The 19656-nt window shown below is 33.8% G+C and overlaps 1 protein-coding gene across 3 annotated transcripts in view; it reads left to right on the forward strand.

Annotated features, from left to right (window-relative positions):
* The window catches only part of Qser1 (glutamine and serine rich 1), a 75679-nt gene that overhangs the window by 44043 nt on the left and 11980 nt on the right, over nucleotides 1-19656 (forward strand). For all 3 annotated transcript variants that reach the window (XM_076847015.1, XM_076847016.1, XM_076847017.1), the window contains exons 5-8: nucleotides 12325-12650; nucleotides 13629-13745; nucleotides 14325-14458; nucleotides 15264-15478. In XM_076847015.1, the coding sequence (XP_076703130.1) occupies nucleotides 12325-12650; nucleotides 13629-13745; nucleotides 14325-14458; nucleotides 15264-15478 (792 nt within the window). The remainder of the gene's footprint in view (nucleotides 1-12324; nucleotides 12651-13628; nucleotides 13746-14324; nucleotides 14459-15263; nucleotides 15479-19656) is intronic.

Genomic DNA, 19656 nt, shown 5'->3' on the forward strand with positions numbered 1-19656 from the left:
ATACATAAATTTCTCATCAAAATATTTACTTTTCAGAATTTCTTTGGTCTCTAGTTTCTCAAAATAATTTATATGCCTATTCTGGTCTCCTAAAGTCATATTTTGAGGTGATTTGTTTTGAATCTCATTAATGTTTAAGTCTGTGATTCATTTTGATTTGGTTTTGGATATGGCCTGAGATATGACTGAGATGTGGATTGAAGTTAACCTATTTCATACTTGGAAGTTCAAGTTTTCCTGAACCAGTTATTGAAAAAACTGTTCTTTCTCCACTAATGACCTCTTTTTGCTTTTCATTGCTGCCATGTGGCCAGGTACAGTGCACATGCCTGTAATTCCAGTACCCGGGAGGCTGAGGCAGAAGTATCTCAATTTCTAGGCCACCTTGGGCAATTTAACAAGACTCTGTCTTAAAAAGAAAAAAAGAAAGAAAGGGCTGGGGGTGTGGCCCATTGTTAAGAGCATTTTCCTGGCATGTATGAGACCCTGGGCCCAATCTTCAAACTGCAAAAAATAAAAACACCCTAGAAACAAAACAAAAACAAAATAATTATATAACTGCTCACAGGTATTAAATTTCTAAAAAGCTTAAAATTGTTTTATATCAGTCAATGAGAACAAAGTCACAGATAAGATTGTAATGCCATAAAATTAATGTGTTGATCTTTACAAAAGAAATACATCTTTAAGCTATATATTAATCTAAATGAAACCTTGCCTGCTGGATTATGATTTCATTGAATCTGCAGCAATTTGACTTTTTTTTTTTTTTTTTTTTTTTTTTTTTTTGCTGGGGTCAGGGACTAGGGATTGAACCCAGGGGTGATTTATACCAAACTACATCCCCAGTTCTTTTTATTTTGAGACTGAGTTTTGCTGAGTTGTTGAGGCTGGCCTCAAAGTTGGAATTCTGTCTCAGCCTCCCAGAATTTTCAAATTCCAATTATTTACTGTAGATTATAAATAAACCATTGGTAGATTATAAAAATACAGTTGAGTTTTGCATATTGATCTTAATTCATGTGGATTTGTACAACTCATTATTCTAGGATTTTTTTCTTTCTCTTTTTTTCTTTTTGTAGATTCTATAGGATTTTGTCTCCAGAAAATGATGATATCTGTAAATAAGAAAGTCACTCCCTTCCCCCTTCCTCTCCTTTTCCCTCCCTCTCCCTCTCTGTCTTTCTCCTTTTTGCTGTGTGGAACCTAGGGCCTTGTGTGTGCTTGGCAGGCAATTCTGGCTCCTGCTGACAGTTTTTATAATTCATAGAGGTTGAATTTTTTCAAGTGCCATTCCTTCCTCTGTTGAGATGGTCTTGTTTTCTTATTTAGTCTGTCTCTATAGTTAATCAGTATTTAAAACTGATCAGTTTTTAAATATATTCTCAGACTTGTATTCTCCAGATAAACTCCACTGGTTGTGATATGTCACGTAATGAGTGTATAATACATTCCACTATTGCCACGTATATAAAAATAAATAATAAATAAATATTTTTCAGTTGCAGTTGGACACAATACATCATTCATTCATTCTTACATCGTGCTGAGGATCAAGCTCAGGGCCTCGCATGTGTTAGGTTAGCGCTCTACCACTGAGCCACAGCCACAGCCCTCCACCCATATGTCATCTTTTAAAAAACATCGATGGATGCAACTTTCTAATATTTTTGGAGGATTTTTCTTATCTGTATTCATGACAGTTATCTGTAATTTTCTTTTCTAATGCCCATTTCTGTTTTGGTTTCAAGTTATTGCTGGCCTCACAAATGGGTGGGGAGTTTCCCTGTCTTTCCTATTTTGTACAAGAGATTGGGGCGGGTGGTACTATTTCTTCCACATATGTTTGGTCAATTTTGCCAATGAAACCATCTGGACCTGGAGTTTTCTTTATCAGAAAAAAGTTTATGAATTCAGTTCTTTCATTAATAGAAGTGTTCATTTTGTCTATTTCTTCTTAACTGTAGTTTTGGTAGTTTGTATCATTCAAGAAACTGGTTCATTTTATTAATTTATCCAATTTATGGATATAGAGTTGTTGCTGGTGGCATTTCGGCCATTATCTTTGTAGTGTCTGTAGCTTTGTAGTGATTCTCCATCTTTCATTCCTGATGTTAGTAATCTGCATCTTCTCTCATTTTGTCTTGGTCAGTGTGCACAAAATTTTATGGATTTTATTGATCACTTCCAAAGATCACCTTTAATTTCACCAACATTTCTCCTTTGTTGACAATTTCATTGATTTCTGCTGTTTTCATTATTTCTTCTGTTTGGTTTAGTTTGCTTTGCTCTTTTCTAGTATTTTTCTTTTTGGTATTTCTTTGCTACAGTAAGCATTGTTTTAGGTACCTCTCACCAGTTTGGATATGTTGTATGTTTATTTTCGTTAGTTCAGAATTTGAAATTTTTCCTTTAATGCTGCTTTTTCGATTCATAAGCTCTTTAGATTAGATTGTTTAAATTTCAATTATGTGAGGATTTTCTGGATGCCTTTCCTTCATTGATTTCTGGTTAAATTCCATTAAGATCAGAGAATGTACATTGTGAGATTGCAATGCTTTTAAATATGTTTGCTTTGTAGCCCAGAATATGGTTGATTTAGTGAGTGTTCTCCATATACATTAAAAGAGTATGTATTTTGTTATTGAATAGATTATTCTATAAGTGTCCATTAGATTAAGTTGGTTTTTAGTGTTGTTCACTTTGCTGATTATCTATTTTTAATAATTGAGAGAGTGTTGTAATCACCAAGTATGTTTGTGGATTTGTCTTTTACTTTCAGTTATTTTCTATATTTTGAGCTGCTTTTAGATGTATACACATTTAAGATTAATTCTTGCTTGGTAATAATTCTTATTCTGAAGTCTACCTTTTTTTCTTTCTTTTGTTTTTTTTTTTTTTGGTACTAGGGATTGAACACAGGGGCACTCAGGAAAAGCTCCCCTGGGTTTAATTTCCAGTACTCCCTTACCCAACCAAAAAAAATAAACAATTGTTATTCAATTTCGTCAGTTGCTTTTTTCCTTTGGCTCCTCAGATTCCAGTGGCACTTAACCACTGAGCCACATCCCAAACCCTCCCCTCTTTTTTTTCCTTTTTCTTTTTGAAACAGGGTATTGCTAAATTGCTTAGGGCCTCACTTAGTTGCTGACACTGGCCTTGAACTAGTGATCTTCTTAGCTCAGCCTTCCAGTCTCTGGGATTACAGCCTTATGCTATTACACCCAGTTTGTCGGTTGCTTTTTTTTTTTTTTTTTTTTGATACCAGGGGCACTCAACCACTGAGCCACATATCCAGCCATATTTTGTATTTTATTTAGAGACAGAGTCTCACTGAGTTGCTTATTAGCACCTTGCTTTTGCAGAGGCTGGCTTTGAACCCATGGTCCTCCTGCCTCAGCCTCCTCAGCCACTGGAATTGCAAGTGTGTGCCACCACACCCAGCCTGTCACTTACTTTTTGGAGCTTTTCTGATAAATGCTTTTCCCCTGTCATTAATCTGTACTGTGATGTTATTACTTGGTTTCCTAATGCAAAATCTTTCTAAATTTTTTCTGTCATGAACTGTGCTTGGTCGTGATGAGTTATTTTAATCCATTATAAAGATTTACCTTGTTAATATTTTATCCTTAGGCTCATAAATGGATTAGTTTATAGTGGTTTATTTTGTTTTGTATGTTTCAGTCTTAATTTTGTTTACTTTTGTAGTCAAGATTAAATCAGTCTTCCAGATTAAAATGGCAAAGTTTTCATGTTTGTCTAAGCTTTGGAAAAAAGTTTACCCTATATAATAGGAATTTGGTAGAACTTGAATATATCTGGCTATCTTTCCCCCTTTTTCCCCCCCTGATGTAGCTTGATCTATCTGGGTAAATTTAAGAAAAGTATAATTTCTAGGAAAATTGTTTCTTTCATTTAATTTTTAAAAATTTGTTGTTATACACTTGTACACAGGTTTTTAGTCTTTTTTTCTACTTCTGTAGTTATGTGTGCTATTTTACTCCTAATAATTTTTTTTGCATCTTTTTGCTTATTAGCTTATGAAAAGTTTTTGCCTGTTAAGTGATGTTTTTCAAAAAACCATACTTTCCTGTTTCACTTTACATACTTTTTTCTTAATTTCTGCCTTCATGTTAATCCTTTCGCCCATCTTCCCTGGGTTTAATTTAATAATCTCTTTCTGGCTTCTTCACTTTAATGCTTAGTTTATTTTTACTTGTTCTATCTATTAAATGGCATAGTAAGCTTTTAGTGTTCTTTATACTATGCTCAGGACATATCCCATTTGTTCAATTTATGGTATTCTCATTGTCTTTCTTAAGCAATTTGTCATTTCAGTTTTTGTTTTTTTTTTAATTTTTAGGTGTTCTACTTAGTTGTATGTTGCAGAGAATGCATTTCAATTCATTGTACACAAGTGGAGTACAGTATTTCAAGTCTCTGGTTTTACATGGTGTAGAGACCATTCGTGCAATCCTACATGTACCTAGGGTAATGATGTCCACCTCATTCCACCATCTTTCCTATCCTTATAAACCCTTCCTTTCCTTCCCCATTGCCCAATCCAGAGTTCTTCCATTCTTTACATTCTCCCCACCCAATCATAGATCAGCATCCACTAATCAGAGAAAACATTCAGCCTTTAGTTTTTTAGGATTGGCTTACTTCGCTTAGCATAAAATTCTCCAACTCCATCCATTTACCTGCAAATGCCATAATTTTATTCTCTTTTAATACTGAGTAATATTCCATTGTGTGTATACAACACAGTTTCCTTATCCATTCATCTATTGATGAGCATTTAGGTTGGTTCCACAGTTTAGCTATTGTGAATTCAGATGCTATGAACATTAGTGTGGCTATGTCACTATAGTATGCTGTTTTTAAGTCCTTTGGGTATATAAAACAAGGAGTGGGATAGCTAGGTCAAATGCCAGTTCCATTCCAAGTTTTCTGAGGAATCTACACCGCTGTCCAAAGTAGTTGCGCCAATTTGGAGTCCCACCAGCAATGTATGAGTATACCTTTTCCCCTACATCCTCTCCAACACTTATTATTGCTTGTATTATGGATAATTGCCATTCTGACTGAGGTGAGATGGAATCTTAGAGTAGTTTTGACTTGCATTTCTCTAATTACTAAAGATGTTGAACACTTTTTTTCATATATTTTTGATCACTTGTATATCTTCTTCAGAGAAGTGTCTGTTCAGTTCTCATTTTAGTTTTGAGAGTTGTGAGAAACGGGCAGGTGTTCTCCTCTGTTAAAAGTAGTTTGTTATTTAAAAAAATTAATTCATATTTTGTTTAGGGAATATGTCCATGTTTAGAAGTTGATCAAAATTTTGTTAGTGGGTTGTTAAATGTTTAATTTTGATATATTCTTCTCAAGTACTAAGTATAGATGACATTGTTCAAATTCTTTATGTCTTTTTAAATTTTTAAGCATAATAAATGACATGCAGTTATATAAGAAAATGTATATGTGTTACTATTGGGGTGGGGGTGCTGGGGATTGAACTCAGGAGCGCTCAACCACTGAGCCACATATCAAGCCCTATTTTGTATTTTGTATTTTATTTAGAGACAGGGCCTTACTGAGTTGCTTAGCACCTCACTTTTCCTGAGGCTGGCTTTGAACTTGTGATCCTCCTGCCTCAGTCTCCCCTGCCATTGGGATTACAGGCATGCGCCATTGTGCCCAGCTGTACATGTATTATATTTTGGAGGAGGATAACATGTCTGGGATTTGCATTTTACAGACATACAGTGATAGATAAAACAAGTATATCAAAAACGTTTGTGGTAGAGCTGGGGTTGTGGCTCAGTGGTAGAGCGCTTGCCTATCATATGTCTTGGGTTCCATTCTCAGCACTGCATACAAATAAATAAAATAAAGGTCATCAACAACTAAAAAAAAATTTTTTTAAAGTTTGTGGTGGATATACAGCTGTAATCCCAGCAACTTGGGAGTGAGGAAGGATGAGCACAAGTTCAAGGCCAGCCTCAGCAATTCAGCAAGACCCTGTCTCAAAGATAAAATAGTACTGGGGATATACTCAGTGGCAAGGTGCTCCTTCGTTCAATCCCCTATATCTCCTATCCTTCAAAAAAAAACCCCAAGAAACAAAATGTTTATGCTTGTTAAGGTTGAGTTATGTAGTACATGAAGATTTGTATTCTCTACTTTGTGTATGTTTAAAATTTTATAATAATAAAAAGATTTTTAAAATCCTCTCTATCCTTATTTATTTTTAGATTGCTTGATCTGTTGATTCCTGAGAAAGGTGTGTTAAAGTTTCCCACTATGTTTTATTGTTTTTCTAATACTGTTTACTTGTTATGTTTTAAATTCATAAGTAGGTGCATAAAATTTTGCTACAGTTAAATTTCTTATTAACATAATAAAAATATTCTTTTACTCATTTAATGATTTCTAACATTGCCATACTAATTTTGTTGTTGTTCACATTTTTCAGTGTTTTTCCATATCTGTGTTTTCTTTCAAAACATGTTTTTCTTGTGAAATGTAACTCACATATGGAAATGTAACAAAGTTAAAAGTATACAAAAGAATTTCCCTAAATTTGAAAATTGCAGGCATTATTCAAGTCATATTCTCTGACCACCATGCAGTAATTTCATATATTTGCAAAAGAAAAAAAGAAAGAAATATCCACCCTTCTAAATATTGGCTTAAAAAGGAAGCCAAAACCAAAATGACATATTGCTTGGAATGGAGGGTGGAGCATTGAAACTAATGGGATGTGGCCAGAATGAGGAACAAAGAAGAAAATTTGTGGCATTAAATTCCATTAATTGGAAAGCAAGAAAATACAAAAATAAATTGAGTTTTAATATGCACTCTAGAGCTAACCACTAATCACTAATTGATTTGGATGATATTCCGCTTTTCTTTCTCTTTTTTTGGGGGGTGGGGTGGGGCGGGGACAATATTGGATATTGAACTCAAGGCCTTGAACATTGAGGCAAGAGCGCTACTGCTCTTTTATTTTGAGACAGGGTTTCACCAAGTTGCCCAAAACTGGCCTCAAATTTGGATCCTCCTGCCTCAGTTTATTTTGTAGCTGGAATTACAGGCTTGCGCCATAATGCCCAGCATTCCCTAGGTTTTTTTTTTTTTTTTTTTTTTATAAATTTTCCACTTTAGTATGCATCGCTATACAGTACACTTCTGATTAGTGTGTTTTAAAACTCATTATAAAGGGCATTGTACAATATCAATAAATTTCCCTCAACTAATTTAGAAGTTACACTTTTTTTTTTTTTTGGTTTAACTTTGTGTGTGTGTGTGTGTGTGTGTGTGTGTGTGTTGGGAATTAAACCCAGTACCTCACACATACTAATAAAAGTATGCAGTTTACCACTGAGTTGTATTCCCAACCCTGTTTAACTTTTTAAAATAATATTTTAATTAATTTTTTATTCATTACAGACATTAACACACAGAAATACTAGGTCATGGATGAAGTAATGAAAACTAACGAAATAATGAGAAGTAATTAAGATGGCTACTGTTCTTGAGTCTCAGTCTCTTTAATTGCTTAAAATTCTTCCAGGCACATTCTTTTATACAGCATCCAGTTGTAGGCCTTGCACTGTATGACAACCTAAATTCTCCATGACTACACTGACTTTTTTTTTTTTTTTTAGCTTTGGATCTATGCTTTCTTATTTTTACTTTTCTTTTATTAGAGCTTTATAATACGTAGTGAGTTCATTTTAACAAAGTCATACATGCATGGAATTTTATTTCAGTCACCATTCCCTCCACTCTCTCTCCCCTCTTCCCTCCCCCATTCTCCTTTCTCTACTCGATTGCTCTTCCTTGCCCAGCTACTGATTTATTTTTAATTGGTATTTTCCACATACACAAAGGTGAAATTCCCTGTGGTACATTTATATATGCATGTAATGTGATTTTGTTAAATTCCATTCCATATTTTCTTCTTTCTCATCCTTTCAGCAATGCTGTTTTATTTTATTTTTTATTCTTTTTTGTTACACAGAACACCAGTATACACCCTGTCATAAATACAAAAGCACGGAACAAACCCACTCCGATTCAGTCCCTAGCACTCCCCACTTACCACTCGCCACATTGACTTACATTCACCACCAATCAGTTTACATGCTTCCCACCAATTAAAGGAAACATGAAACTCTGTTTCTGGGGTTTCAGAAATTTCAGCGCATAATCAGCTGGCTTCATTGCTTTGTGCTCTAGATGAGGCAGAAGAACATCATAGTGGAAGAGTGTGCTGGAGAAAAGCAGCTCAGGACATAGCACCAGGAAGCAGAGAGAGACCTGCTTAATTTTTTATAACGGAAAATTTTAAACATACATAAAAGTAGAGAAATTAGCATGATGAAATAAATTCATGTATCACTTGGTTTCAGTAACTATCCATAGAGGGAGAGGGTATTTAACTATTTTGGACATTTCATATAAAATCATAGAATAGATGACCTTCTCTGGATAGCTTCCTTAATTTAGCATGTTTTCAGCATTTATCCATGATGTACCTACCATGTATCAGCACCTGATTATCCATTCACCAGTTAATGATCATTTGGGGTCCCCCCCAATTTTGGTTATTTTGAATACCACTGCTATGAACAGTCATGTACAAGATTTTGTGTTATTTTGCATTGCTAGGAATGGAATCCAGGGCCTCACACTTGCTGGGTAATCATTCTACCACTGAGTTACTTTCCCAGTTCCATGTACAAATTTGTTTTTTCCCCCATGTACAAGTTTTTTTGTGTGTGTGTTTATTTTTATTTTTCTACATGTCCAGAAGTGAAATTCCTCAGTCATATCATATGTCCATGTGAAATGGAGGAATGGCTGTACTTGATACCCAAAGAGCCTGTACTGTTTTACATTCCCATTTACATTGTATGAGGCCTGCAATTATTCCACATTCTTGCTGACACTTGTCATGTGTATTACTAACTAAAGCCATCCTATAGGTGTAAAAGTTGTATCTCATTTTGATTTGCATTTACCTAATGACTCCTTGAGTGGCCTTTCATATGCTTTTTTTTTTTTTTTGGTGGAGAGAGGGCAGGCACCAGAGATTGAACTCAGGGGCACTCAACTACTGAGCCACATCCCCAGCCCAGTTTTGTATTTTATTTAGAGATAGGGTGTTGCTGAGTTGCTTAGCACCTCGCCATTGCTGAGGCTGGCTTTGAATTTGCCATCCTCCCATCTCAGCCTCCAGGAGCCGCTGGGATTACAGGCATGCACCACTGCGCCTGGCTGGTTATTTTTAATATCTTCTTGGGACAATGTCTATTCAGATCCTTTGCCCATTTTTTAAATTATTTGTCTTTTCATTATTGAGGTGTATGAGTTATGTTAGTATTCTGGATATAAATCTTTGATAAGTATATTATTACTATTTATGATTGTTTTCCATTCTGTAGGTTATCTTTTCACTTTCTTGATGGTATTAGTTTTACATTTGGATGAAATTTGTTTTGCTTTCTTTGGTCACATATGCTCTTGGTGGCATTTCTAAAACTTTATCTCAAGGGCACCCATGGTGACACACACCTGTAATCCCAGTGACTTAGAGGCTGAGGTATGACAATCACAAGTTCGAGTCTAGCCTAAACATTTCAGTAAGGCCCTAAACAACTTAGTGAGACTCTGTTTCAAAAACAAAAACAGATTTACACCTGTTTCCTTTAAGAATTTAATTATTTTAGCTTCTAGGGGGCTGGGATTGTGGCTCAGTGATAGTTTGCTTGCCTAATACCTGTGAGGCACTGGGTTCCATCCCCAGCATCACATACATACATACATACATACATACATACATACATAAATAGATTGTGTCCATTTATAAGTAAAATTTTTTTTAAAAATTTAGCTTCTATATCTAAATCTATATGGTGTGAGTGGAGGTCCAACTTTGTTCTTTCTTTTGTGGCTGTCCATTTGTTGAAAAGATTGTTCTTTCCCTACTTAATGGTTTTAGTACTTTTGTTGAAAATTTTTGGAAATACAGGAGTCCAGAAGGTCTTTCTGCTCCACTACTCTGTGACTATATTTGACTATGACTATATTTGTGTATGTTAATATCATGCTGCCCTGATTATTGTAGTTTTATAGTACATTTTAAAATTGGAAGTGAGTCTTCCAAATTTGCTCTTCTACTATTCTGGGTTTTTCAGCTATCTGGGTCTCTTTCATTTCCATGAATTTTAGAATCAGTGTGCCAATTTATGGGGAAAAAATACAGCTAGAATTTTTATAGGGGTTGAGTTGAATCTGTACATCAATTTGAGGGGTATTGCCATCTTAACAACGTTACGTTTTCCTTTTTTTTTAATGTGTATATATATATATATTCTTTTAGTTGTAGTTGGACTCAATATCTTTATTTATTTTTATGTGGTGCCGAGGATTGAACCCAGGGCCTCACACATGCTAGGCAAGAGCTCTATCACTGAGCCACAACCCCAGCCCCAATGTTAAGTTTTCTAATCCACGAACATGGGGTATTTTCCTAATTATGTGGTTGGACCTTTAAAATTTTCTTCCAACACTGTTTTTTAGTTTTTACAGTGTAAGCTTTGCACTTCTTTAAATTTATTCCTAAATATTTTGTTTCAGTACTGTTGTAAATTATGTTTCTATTTTCATTTTGGGATTTTTCATTTTAAGTACTATGTATTTTAAGTATTAAGTATTATAGAAATATATTTGATTGTTAAATATATTGGTCTTGTTCCCTGCAGTCTTGCTGAACTCATTTACTAATTCTGTCTTAGTAAATTCCTTAGAATTTTCTATATATACAAGATCTGTCATCAACAAATGGAGGTAATTTTACTTCTTTAAATATCTTTCTTAGGAGAAAGCATCCAGTTTTCAACATTAAGTATGGTGATAGTGAGTTTTCTCTAGATATCCTCTATCATTTGGGTAAATTCTCTTCTGTTTTTAGGTTTGTTTCTTTGTTTGTTTTATCATGAAACGGTATTAAATTTTGTCAAATGTGTTATTTCATGTGTTGAGATGATCCTTTGGTTTAGTTCTTTGTTCTGTTAACATAGTATATTGTGTTGATTGACTGACTTCCCCCTCTTTTGTGGTACTAGGATTGAACCCAGGGACACTCTACCACTGAGCCACATATGGTAGTAGAGTGCCACTGGGTTCAACTCTATTTTTTATTTCAAGGAAGAGACTCACCAAGTTTTAGAGGCTAGCCTCGAACTTGGGATCCTCCTACCTTAATGTCTAGAGTCACCGAAAGGGGGGCAGCATTGATTTGAAGATATTAAACTAACCTATATTCTTAAGATAAACACCACTTGGTCATGACTGTGTGATTCTTTTTTTTTTTTTTTTTCTTTTTTGGTTCTAGGCATTGAAACCATGGCCTCATGCCTGCTAATCATGCACTTAACCACTATGTCCCTAGCTCCTATATAACTCTTTTTATATATTAGAAAATTTGCTTGTATTTTGTTCAGGATTTTTGTGCTTATGTTGTGGTCTGTAGTTTTCTCATGATGTTTTTGTCTAGTTTTTGTATTAGAATAATATTGGCCTTATAAAATGAGTTGGGAATTGTTTCCTTCTATTTTTTTGGAGTTTGGAAAGGATTGGTGTTAATTCTCTGTTGATAAAATTCATCATTAAAGCCATTTGGCTTGTTGTTTGTAGGATGCTTCTAAACTACTTTATATATATATTTATTTGCTCTTCTACTATCCTGGAGGATATATATATATATATATAAGTCTATTTAGATTTTCCCTTTCTTCCTGAGGCCTTTTTAGTAGTTTGTATCTTCTAGGGACACATTTCATCTAGGTTATTTGATTTGTTGACATATTTCTTTATACCTCCCCCCATTTGTTTCTAGTATTGTTTTATAGTATTTTGGGGATATTTTCCTCTCCCACATCTAATTGGCCTTTCATTTTCTACGACTTCTTTATAGATTTAGTTGCCTGACCTTTCCCTATATCACTTTTATGTGATTATTCTTTTAATATGTCTTTGTTCTACCTAAAGTGGAGTTGGGGATAAAGATACATACTACATACTTACATATGTGCAGGTTTGCATTGCAATCTTCTTGTCATCCAGATTCAGTTCTCACAACTTTGATTCTTGGAAATTGTCAGCTATTCTTAATTTCTTCCAATGGTTTTGACTGCTTCAGCTATTTCATTGCAAAAATAATCACACTTTTCTTTTTAAACTGTTCAGATTTTACTCAAAACATGTAAATTTTAAATATATGTATTACTGATTTGCATTTACTTTATTTAGTTTCAGAAGCCCTACAGGTGGCAAGTACTAGCCCATCTGCCAGTACTCCTAGTACCACTACTACCTCCACCACTGTGGGTACAGTTAAGCAAGAATCTCTCCAATCTACTTCATCTGCAGTAAACATTCTGGAAAATATAAATTCTACGGAACCCCCAAAAGCCGTTGATCATGATGATCTTCCTTCAGAACAGTTTGCAAAAGAACAGGACACTGTTGCCATAGAAGGTTTTACAGATGAAGAAAACACAGAAAGTGGAGGAGAAGGCCAATACAGAGAGCGTGATGAATTTGTGGTAAAGATAGAAGACATAGAGACTTTTAAGGTGATGTGAACATTCACAAGTTTAAAGGTTGTAGTTCACTTACAGTGCATTTATAGCCTTCATGATGACTTCATTAGCATTCATCTAACTTCCATTACAAGTGTTATATTTTTTACAATTATTCTAAGTGTAATATCTAGTAGATATTAGATATTTTGAAAAAGGAAATCATTGAAAATGGTTTTAACTTTATCTTGATGTGATGTGTTTCTGACCTGTCAGATTCAGTTGATGCTAGTAATTACCATAGTTTTGAAATGTTAAGTTTTTCAAGGCTTCCAACTCAATATGTTATTAGGACTTTTTATAGAAAATGGTAAATTATATAATTTTGAAGCTTAAAGAAAAATAACAAGACTATCATGTAAAAATATAATTTAGACTTAATTTCATAACTTTAAATAAGAAAATTTTAGTCATGCTTAAGATAATACATTTTTGAATTTTTGTTAGCTTGCTTTTGCTTTTATCTTTTTTTTTTTCTTACATTGGAGCAGAGAAGAATGGCATTAGCTAGAACAAAAACATAGCATTCAATAACTATATTCCTTCCATTCATAATCAACTACTGTAAATATTTTAGTATATTTGTTTCTGGTCTTTTGAAATATGTATATACTTTTATAACATTGCATAAATAATATATGACAATATCATTAGCAGAAGATTTTCCAACAAAAAGTTAATGTACTACATGTGTTAGTGAGCTCCCTATTTTTGAAAGAATTTAAGCAGAGACTGAATAACATAACCAGCTTATAAGAGGTATTGCTAGGGGCTAGGGGTACAACTTAGTGGTAGAATGCTTCCGTAGCATGCGCGAAACCCAGGATTTGATCCTAACACTGCAAGGGAAAAAAAATAATTATAACAGAAATTCAGTAGTAATTAGAAATAAATGATTGAAGAGGTTTTTAATATTTCTTTCAGCTCTAAGATATTCTATAAATCTAAAATATAAATAATTTCTTACAACAGGAGGCTTTAAAAACAGGAAAAGAGCCCCCAGCTATTTGGAAAGTACAAAAAGCTTTATTACAGAAATTTGTTCCAGAAGTTCGAGATGGGCAAAGAGAATTTGCAGCCACAAATAGTGTAAGTGGAATGCTTGTTTATGTTAGCCTTCCTATATTTCAACAATGATCCAGGAGAAAATATAGTATGATTTTAGATTTAAATAAATTTTATATTAAATATTTTAAAATATTTGAACTACATAGTATATGAAACTCTGATAGTGTAATTTTAAAAATAAAATCAGTAAATCCTAGCTATTTAAAATTTAATGACTGTTGCTTAACTTTTTTTAAAAAATAAAGGAAAGGGATTAGTGTTAGACTAAAGGTTTCACATGGACTCATGAACTCTTGTATTGATTATTGTACCAAATATCCTGAGTTACCAGAAGACTGATAGAAGTTATTCTTTTGTACTTTCATAGCTGTTCAATAGATTTGAGTAGCTAAGCATCTGTCAAATGAGATTGCTTTTATAACCATATGAATTGGCTTACAGTCAAAAATGAGCCTAGAATCATTTTTATAAAGGGTAAAACTAGCTTGGCCAGAGCTGCATTTCAGGGAAGATGAAGGATGCAAGTGAGAGTCCAGACAACAAAGTAATATTTATGTGTAGATTGTACAATTATGTAATTCAAGGTGTTTCTTTCCTTAGTACCTTGGATATTTTGGAGATGCAAAGACTAAATACAAAAGGATATATGTGAAGTTCATTGAAAATGCAAACAAAAAGGAATATGTCCGTGTGTGTTCCAAAAAACCAAGAAATAAGCCTTCACAAACTATTAGGTATTTGTTTTCTTTTGTAATATTTTTACATTTTTATAGCCTATTTTTGTCTATATCATTGTACAAAAGATTACATCAGTTGAAGAGACTGATTTGTTTGTTTATTTGTTTGTTTGTTTGCTTTTTGGTACCAGGGATTGAACTCAGGGGCACTCAACCACTGAGCCACATCCCCAGCCCTATTTTGTATTTAGAGACGGTCTTACTGAGTTCTTACTGCCTCCATTGCTGAGGCTGACTTCGAACTCACTATCCTCCTGTTTCAGCCTCTCCAGCTGCTAGGATTATAGGCATCTGCCACTGTGCCTCGCCTGACTTGTTTTTGATGTTATAATAGGTAGTTCTGAAAATTTTAGTACCTGTTGAAATAGTGATTCTTTTGAAAGAATGAGGTGGACACTAGAAAACTCATACTATGATGAAATAACCATCCTTTTCTTTGCCTTAGTCCTTTTATGGAAACATATAGTATACAGAAAATAATTGAATTTAGAGTGAAAAGCTCTTTGTAACATAGAGAAGAAATTTTTCTGAAGTCCTCTTTTTTGTCCATAAAATGAGGCTGGCTTTGAACTCTGGATATTCCTGCCTCAGCCTCCCAAGCCTGCTGGTATTAGAGAGAGGCATGCACCACCACACCCTCCTGGGAGTCACTATTGATATATTGGGCATATATTTTAGTTTGGAAGAGTTGGTGAGGGTTTTTAAATAATTTTTTCTTCTGTGATTCTCACTTTTTTTTTCCTAATTTATTTTAGTCTTACAAGATTTAGTGTATTAATGAAGTTTGTTTGTAACATTACAGAACTGTTCAGCCTAAGCCAAGTAGTAGCAGTAAAACTTCTGATCCTCCAGCATCAAAAACTGCAACAAAAGCTCCTTCTGTGAAACCCAAAGTTAAACAGCTAAAAGTAAAAGCTGAGCCACCACCAAAGAAACGCAAGAAATGGAAAGAAGAATTTTCATCTTCGCAGTCTGATTCATCTCCTGAGATCCATTCTAGTAGTAGCGATGACGAGGGTGAGTGCTCCACACAGTGAGCACCTTGATACCTCCAGACAGTCTGCATGAAGGGAAGGAACAGTGATGCTGAAGATGTAAAATTCATTTGTTCTTTACAGCATTTATCTACCTTACAAGTTCTGCTTGTGCTTCTAGGGGGAGAAAAACACACTAAGTGAAGTTCAGATGGCCCACACACTCAGCCTTAATAGAAAAACAACTCATCTTTTTGAATTCTAGCCTCAGTTATGTCAGTTATCTCACTTTTGTAGATAGAATGTTCTAATAGTCTTCCAGTTCTAAATTTCTAAGTCTCTGTTAATGCCAGAAGAGAAGCATTAAATAAGGAGCAACTTAAAACTATAAATTAATATGACATATATAAACATATATAAAATAATATCTACTTCTGACATAAATACAATACATAATAATTGTATATGCTTCTGCCAACCTTGTGTTCATGGATATGCCTTCATTTTCTTTTTTATAAAATGAGAAAATTGCAATGAAACAGATAAGCAGTTATCAAACTTTCTGACCTTAGAATCCTTTGTCACTCTAAAAAAAAACTGTAGAAAATCTTAAAGGGCATTTATGTAGAGTATTTATATTTGTTAATATAGTGTACTGGAAATTAAAACTGACATAATTTTTAAGACATAAGATTATACAGCACACATTCCATTTGCTATCAAACCTTGGTGTGTGATGTATGCAAGAAATTGTAAGCAATTCAAGGGCAGAGACTGGCAAACTATGGATATAGACCAAATCTTGTCATCAGCCTTTTTTATTGACTGGGCAGGGGAATTATTGAAGATGGAAGTCAGGGTCCCTTTACCACTGAGCAGTGTTCCCAGCCCTTTACGTTATGTTTTGTTTTGAGACAGGGTCTTGCTAAGTTGCTTAGGGCCTCACTAAATTGTTGAAGCTGATCACGAGGTTGCGATCCTCCTGTCTCAACTTCCTGAGTCGCTGGGATTGCAGGCGTGCACCACTGCAACCAGACTATTCTTATATAACAGTGCTATTGGAACATGGCCCAAAGACACTGTTTGGAAATGTATGTATTTCCATACAGTTGCTTTTCCACTACAGTGGTAGGTTTGGGTAGTTTCTGTAGAGACCTTATGACCAACAAAACCTAAAGTATTTAACATGGTCCTTTACAGAGAAAATATTTTGTTCTCCTGGAGCATAAAGTTAAAGATAGGAAGAGATAAAGGGGTGATGGAAGGCCAAGTATGCCACACCTAAACTGAAAAGCAAAGGAGAGTCCTTGGAGGGATTTAAATAGGGAAGCAACATGGTAAAATTTGAATTTTACAAGGCATGGTTTCAGGCACAAATTGAATCTGAAGCTAAATAAAGGCAATAAGGATGAAGGAAAGAAGACAGAGTTGAAATTCTGGATGTAATCTTGGAAAAACTTGAATGATAAATTGTTTGTTGGTGGTGGTTAAGGTTGTTGTCAAGAATGGTTTCTGAGTTCCAAGTATCACTGCTTGAGAGATGATCTTAGAGATTATTTGATTAGAAATAAAGTCATAATAAAAATTCTTTCAGTGCTGAAGTCTACTTTAAATGTATTGTTTTAAAAAACTGTTTGTGAAATAAAAGTGTACACATGAGAATTTTTAAGAAGGTTCAGTACTTTGAGTATGTATTTGAAAGCATTATGTGTAATTTTTGTAGTTAGCTGCCCTGCCTATTGCTTATAATAATAGAACGGGTTTGAGGGGGCTGGAGGTATAGCTCAGTCTGGTAGAGTGCTTACCTAGCAGGCAGAGGCCTGTGTTTAATCCCCAGCACTGCAAAAAGAAAGAGGAGGGGTTTAAAAAGAATAGAGGGATTTGAGTTTTGAATTTGCAATTAGCAGTTTCTTCAAATGACAATGAGAGAAAAATTTCTTCCATTGGTAACTTGAGTGACCACTAGATGTCACTCATAAGTAAGTATTTTAGTGCTTTTAAGAAGGTAAATATTGATAACAGATTTATATTCTGCTCATTTGTAAATTATTTGTTTCAGGGCACCTTTAAAGTCCTCAGATTATTGAGGATTTCAAATACTTTGGTTTATGTGGGTTAAATCTATTGATATTTACTAAATAGAAATTAAAACAAAATTTTAAAATATTTAAAATAAACTGGAGTTCTACTTATTAACACTTTTTTTTAAACAACTGTTTTTTAAAACTATTAACATGAATGCTACTTTCATATCTGCTTCTACCTTCAGTTATTTTATATTTTTTTGGTTAATGTACATGAGCAAAACTTAGCACCATAAAGTTATATAGTTGGGAAAGGGAATAGTATTATAATGACCTTTTCAGATCATTATGAATATTTTTATTTGCTACTCAAAACTTGACAAATGACAGTTTTTTTAACTTTTTTTAATAACTTTATTTTATTTACTTATATGTGGTGCTGAGGATCGAACCCAGGGCCTTGCACGTGCAGGGTGAGCGCTCTACCGCTGAGCCATAACCCCAGCCCAACAAATGACAGTTTTTTGAACTGTTCATGCTCTGTTGTTACATTAAAACCTGTTGATTTGTCTTGCCCTTTGAATGTATTTTTCATGCATGCGCGGTTTCATGGCATATTAATTGACCGTATGGAAATATTATCTCAGTGATATAGATCTTCCAAAAATTCACACATTTTATTTTTTTCAAATTAAAAAGTTATAGTTAAAAACATAAACATAAAATTTGTCATTTTGATGATATTGTAGTTATAAGTGTACAATTTGGTATTATTAATTACATTCACATTGTTCTGCAACCATCATCATTACCTATTTCCAAAACTTTATTAGCCAAACAGAATCTCTACCCATTAAGCAATATCTCTCCATTCACCCTTTCTTCCAGTGGATGGTAACTTATATTTTTTTATCTCTATTAATTTGACCATATATATGGAATCATAGTATTTGTCTTTGTGTGTCTGGCTTCTTTGACTTAGAATACTGTTTTTAAGTTTTATCTGTATTGTAGCATATATCAGATCTTCATTCTTTTTATAGCTTAATAATTAGAATATTCAATTCTTTTTATGGCTCTATAATATTCCATTGTATATTACATCATATTTGGTTTACCCATTCATCTCTTGATGGACACTTAGGTTGTTTCCATTTTTTCACTATATGAATAATTTGCTGTAATGAACATTGGCATATAAGTATCTGAGTTTGTATTTTCAATTATTTTGGGTATATACCTAGGAATAGAATTACTGTATCATGTCAATATTCATTGATGAAATTTTTGAGAAACCACCAAACTGTTTTTCATAACAGTTGCACCATTTTATATCCTAAGCAGGAATGCACGATGGTTTCAATTATCCACATCCTAACACTTTAAAAACAAAAAACATAGCTATTCTTTTAAGTGTGGTATCTCATTGTAGTTTTGATTTTTCTTTTAATTTTGTTATTAAGTTGTAGGAGTTCTTTATATACTCTAGACTTTAAACTCTTATCTAATTTGAAATATTTCCTTCCATTAAGTAGGCTGTTTTTTCATTTGTTTTAAATTCTAATGAACCCCAATTTGTCTTATTGGGGTTTTTTTGTTTGTTTGTTTCTTGTGCTTTGTTGTAATAGTTAGAATTCATTGCCAAATCCAAGGTTATGAACATGGATCCTGCGTTTTCTTCTAAAAACATTATGGTTTTAGACATTATATTTAGGATATATATTTCATTTTATAGTATCAAAAAATAACATTAATCTTGCCACCAATCTCATCAGTAAAGTCTTGAACACTGTAGAATAAAGTACATCAGATTTTATCACTGACAATAAATACAAATACTGTCAGTTGTTTTCCTTGAAGCAACAGATTCACTTCATTAATTTTAAAGAAAATACTCAAGTCTAAAGAAACATAGTATGTCATTTTTCCAAATTAAAAAAAAAATGTTTGGGGAAAAACTAGTTAATTTGTCTCATTACTCGATCATATGGGTACTCTTCAGGTAATAGTTTTTACTGCCTCATTGAGGATTATTCTTAAGTGAAACTAGCTTTCCCCCCCCTGCAAATGCTTGGCACTAATACGACAAAGTTGTGATGAAGTGTATAATTACTAGTATAATTTGGTGACACTGCCTTGATTCATTGTAAGGAATCTGTAGTTTTACCTAATATTTCTTCTGCAAATGCCAACATAG

The sequence above is a fragment of the Callospermophilus lateralis genome, chromosome 2 (assembly GCF_048772815.1).
Source record: "Callospermophilus lateralis isolate mCalLat2 chromosome 2, mCalLat2.hap1, whole genome shotgun sequence".
Taxonomy (NCBI): Eukaryota; Metazoa; Chordata; class Mammalia; order Rodentia; family Sciuridae; genus Callospermophilus; species Callospermophilus lateralis.